Raw genomic sequence first — 4,767 nt, 5'->3', positions numbered from 1 at the left:
TGGGGATTCAAATCCGGTTCTCCAGATCAGAGCCCGCCTCTCATAACTACTACACCTCACTGGCATGAAGCACGAGTCAGGTCAATAAGTGCCAGCTGCGGTTATTTGAATTCTTAATGGGCCTGATCAAATGTCGAATTCGATCGAATGCCAAAGGTTATCCATATTTTTAGGACAAATTCAAAGTGATAGTTGTAGCTGTAAAATCCTAAATGATCTGGGCTCCGGGCCCCAGGAACAGTGTCTCCCACATGAAGCTACTAAAAATTCATGAAGCCAGTGTGTTGTAGTGGGTAAGAGTATCACATTAGTATCTGGGAGACTTGGGTTCGAATCCCCACTCATGCCATGGAAGCTCACAGGGTAACCTTGGGCCAGTCACATTCTCTTAGCCTGAGCCACATCACAGGGTTGTTGTGAGGTTTAAATGGAGGAAGAGGAGGAGGAGGAGAAGAGAAGAAGGAGGAGGAGGAGTCTCAGAGCGGCTTACAAACTCCTTTCCCTTCCCCTCCCCACAACAGACACCCTGTGAGGATGGTGGGGCTGAGAGAGCTCTGACAGATACTGCTCTTTTTCAAGGACAGCTCTGACAGATTTATGGCTTGCCCAAGGTCATCCAGCAGCTGCAAGTGGAGGAGTGGGGAATCAAACCCGGTTCTTCCAGATTAGAGTCTGCACACTTAACCACTACACCAAACTGGCCAGGGCTGAGAGAGCTCTCTCATGAACTGCTCACGAGAGAACAGCTCTGAAACAACTTGTAACTGACCCAAGGTCACCCAGCTGGCTGCATGTGGAGGAGTGGGGAATCAAACCTGGTTCTCCTAGATGAGAGTCCGCGCTCTTAAGCACGACACCAAACTGGAGAATGATGTAAGCTGCTTTGGGTCCCCATTGTGGAGACAAGTCGCGTACAAATGAATTAAATAAATAAGATCAGCCGGAGAGGCCTTGCTCTTTATTCCGACACATGCGGAAACTAATATATGTGGCCGTGTCTTCTTAGAATTGGCTAACAAGAGCTGTGGAATGGCCTCCCTCAAGAACTCGTTTTGGCTCGGACTGTACTGATTTACCATTAACGGTGTGAAAACCTTTGTTTCAGTTGAGTTCTTCTGATCATTCACATTTCCATTTCCTTTGCTCAATTATTTTTTTGCCGTGGCTGGACGTTCTTGTTACGGAACGGAAACCGTCTTCTGTTTGTTATCTTTTAATTTTTAAAAATGTTTACTGTCGGGCTGTCAGACTCTGGAGCTCTGAGGGGAAACCGCTTTCAAATTCTGTCAGTCCGCCCATAGCAAAGATGGCTTTCCCGCTTCTTTCGCAGCATGAAGTTCCCCCAGGTGGCGCTGCTGAGCTCGGTGTCTCTCTTGTTCCTGGCTATTTGCGTCCCGGCCCCCAAATCTTCCAAACCTTCCAAGGTGAACCTGAAGACGTTCATCGGCTGCGCCGTCCGGGAGTTCACCTTCCTGGCCAAGAAACCTGGATGCCGGCCGATGCGCATCACCACCGATGCCTGCTGGGGGCGATGTGAGACTTGGGAGGTGAGGATGCGTCAGGAGAACCATCTTAGCATTGTCAAGGGTAGGGATGCCAGCTCCGGGTTGGGAAATTCCTGGATATTTGGGGGTGGAGCCAGGAGAGGGCGAGATCTGGGGAGAGGAGAGACCTCAACGGGGTATCATGCTGTAGAGTCTTCCCTCCAAAGCAGCCGTTTCCTCTGGGTGAACAGAGAGCCAGAGTGATGTAGTAGTTAAGAGCAGTGGACTTCGATGTGGAGAATTGGGTCTGATTCCCTGCTTCTCCTGCATGTGAAGCCTGCTGGGTGACCTTGGGCCAGTCACAGCTCTCCCCAAACTCTCTCAGCCCCACCTGCCTTACAAGGGGGCTTGTTGTGGGTTGAGCCAACAGGGTGTAGTGGTTAAGAGAGGTGGACTCTGATGTGGGGAACTGGGTTTGATTCCCCACTCCTCCACATGCAGCCAGCTGGGTGACCTTGGGCAAGTCACAGGTCTCTCAGAGCTCTCTCAGCCCCACCCACATCACAAGGTGCCTGTTGTGGGGAGAGGGAAGGGAAGGAGATTGTAAGCCACTCTGAGACTCCTTGAGAAAAGTGGGGTATAAAAACCAACTCTTCTTCTCTTCTGCTTCCTTACAATCTGGACATTGGTTGTAATTCCAAGACATCTTCAGGCTCCACTTGGAGGTTGGCAAACCTAGTCCGGGGGGAGGGGGGGGCAAAATTTTAGATTTTTGGCCGGTGGCTAGAATTAGATGTAAAGGTCCGCATACTTTCCTCAGCATCTCTAAAGATGGGGGGGAGGCATCTGAAATCAAGGCTTCATTAAAAAAAACAAACACCTGAGAAGCTGAATTCTGGAACCAGTAACATTTACGTAAATGGCATAACTTCGCTTTTTTTTTTTTGCATAATATCTTTTTGATACCACATTTCTATCCCATCTTTCTTCCAAGTAGCTCTGCGTGACATACACGGTTTCCCCACCCATCTTTGTCCTCACAAACACTCTGTGAGGTAGGTCAGGCTGAGAGAGGGAGTGGGGGGGTGGGAGAGAGAGAGAAGAGTGGGGTCTGAGGAGGGACCTCAGCAGAGTATAGTACCATAGAGTTCACTCTCCAAAGCCACCGTTTTCTGCAGGGGAACTGACCACTGTAGTGTGGAGATAGGGTCGCCAGGTCCCTTACCAGTGTTCCCTCTAAGCTGAGTTAGTGTGAGCTAGCCAACAGTCTTTTCGCCTCTGGCTCACACATTTTTGTCTTCGCTCAGGAAGGATGGCTCCAGAGCAAACTAATTTATGCCGGAGCCAACTCGCTCGCTCACAACTTTAATGCCAGTAGCTCACACACTAGAATTTTTGCTCACAAGACTCCACAGCTTAGAGGGAACATTGTCCCTTACCTCTGCCAGCGGAGGGCTTTGGGGAGGGGGCATTCCGGGAGGTGGAAGGGAATGTCACGTGACATCACCCAGAAGTGAGAGAGCTGAGAGAGTTCCGAGAGAACTGGGACTGGCTCGAGGTCACCCAGCAGGCTTCACATGGAGGAGGAGCAGGGAATCAAACCCAATTCTCCACATCGAAGTCCACTGCTCTTAACTACTACATCACTCTGGCTCTCTGTTCACCCAGAGGAAACGGCTGCTTTGGAGGGAAGACTCTACAGCATGATACCCCGTTGAGGTCTCTCCTCTCCCCAGACCTTGCCCTCTCCTGGCTCCATCCCCAAATATCCAGGAATTTCCCAAAGATTGGGGACCCCTGGTGTAGTGGTTAGGGAGTCAGACTAGTATCTGAGAGACCTGGATTCAAATCCCCATTACGTTGCAAAGCTTGCTGGTCAGTCATTCTCCCTCGGACCAAGCTACTTTATAGGGCTGCTAACCTCCAGGTGGGGCCTGGAATTCCCCTGAAATTAAAACAGATGTCCAGACTACAGAGATCAGTTCCCTTGGAGAAAATGGCTGCTTGTGGATTCTATGGCATGGTGCCCCCCCTCCCCCGTGGTCCCTGTCCTCCTCAGGCTCCACCTCCAAATCTCTAGGAGTTTCCCAACCTGCATCTGGCAACCCTACCCCCCCATCCCCCTCTGATGTCCAGGGGAGACTTGGCAACCCTACGCCCTACTCACTGAGCTGTTGTAACACTAAACTGAGGAAGGGAGAACCATACGGTTGCCAACCTCCTGGTGAGACCCGGAGATTTTCCACTAGTACAGTTGATCTCCAGACAACCAAGACCCTGGAGAAAATGGCTGCTTTGGAGTGTGGACTCTATGGCATTATAGCCCACTGAATCCCCTTCAGGCCCGTGGCCAGGATTTTGTGGCTCGTGGGGTAATTTTTTTTCTGGTGGGGCTGAAGTTCTCAGTCCAGAAAGAAAAGCCATTTAGCCAATAGAAAGTTTTTACCAGGATAGATCTCTAAACTGCAAGCTGTCAACCAATTCAGATGACAGTTCTCAGCTGGTCCAAGTTAATCACTTCTGCCAGCCTAAGCAACAATTCTGATAACATGCTGGCAAGTGGGGGTGATGACTTCTATAGTCAAGGAAGCTAACACGTAGGCAGAAAAACTCTCTGAAAGGAGACCAGTTTCTTGACACAGAGTTAGAAGGGATCCTAGAGGTCACCTACTCCAACCCCCTTCCTCAGTGCGGGAATTAGTCAACTACGGCACCCCACTTTGCGTAAAGGAGCGCACACCTTTTTAAAAAAGTTTTTAAATGATTGATAAAAAGCATTTACAGGAGAAATTCTTGTGGGGCTGTGCCTTTAAGAAAGGGGGTGGAGCCCCCCAAACCCCCTCCATAGCTATGAGCCTGCTACCCTTCCCTCCACAAATCCTGCCCTCCCAGTCTGCACCCCCAAAATCTCCAGATATTTCCCAACCCAGAACTGGCAACCCTAGAGAACCATGTCCTGAGCTCCTCAGAGAAAGGAGATAGACATTTTCAAATTGGAGAAATGACGGCTGAGGGGTGACATGATTGAGGTTTATAAGATTGTGCATGGGATAGAGCAGGTGGAGAAATGGGTACTTTTCTCCCTTTCTCACAGTACAAGAACTCATGGGCACTCAATGAAATCGCTGAGCAGTCGGGTTAGATCAGATAAAACATAAGAACATAAGAACATAAGAGACGCCAATGTTGGATCAGGCCAAAGGCCCATCCAGTCCAACACTCTGTATCACACAGTGGCCAGAAATACCAGTGCCATCAGGAGGTCCACCGGTGGGGCCAGGAC

At 50.0% G+C, this 4,767-nt stretch overlaps 1 protein-coding gene across 1 annotated transcript in view; it reads left to right on the top strand.

Annotated features, from left to right (window-relative positions):
* Positions 1-1,331: 1,331 nt before the first annotated feature.
* The window catches only part of GPHB5 (glycoprotein hormone beta 5), an 11,995-nt gene continuing 8,559 nt past the window's right edge, over positions 1,332-4,767 (top strand). The window contains exon 1 of the mRNA XM_015426060.1: positions 1,332-1,547. Coding sequence (XP_015281546.1) covers positions 1,332-1,547 — 216 coding nt within the window. The remainder of the gene's footprint in view (positions 1,548-4,767) is intronic.

The sequence above is a fragment of the Gekko japonicus genome, unplaced genomic scaffold, assembly GCF_001447785.1.
Source record: "Gekko japonicus isolate JY-2015 unplaced genomic scaffold, Gekko_japonicus_V1.1 scaffold22, whole genome shotgun sequence".
Taxonomy (NCBI): Eukaryota; Metazoa; Chordata; class Lepidosauria; order Squamata; family Gekkonidae; genus Gekko; species Gekko japonicus.
This window is presented reverse-complemented; position numbering and strand designations above follow the sequence as displayed.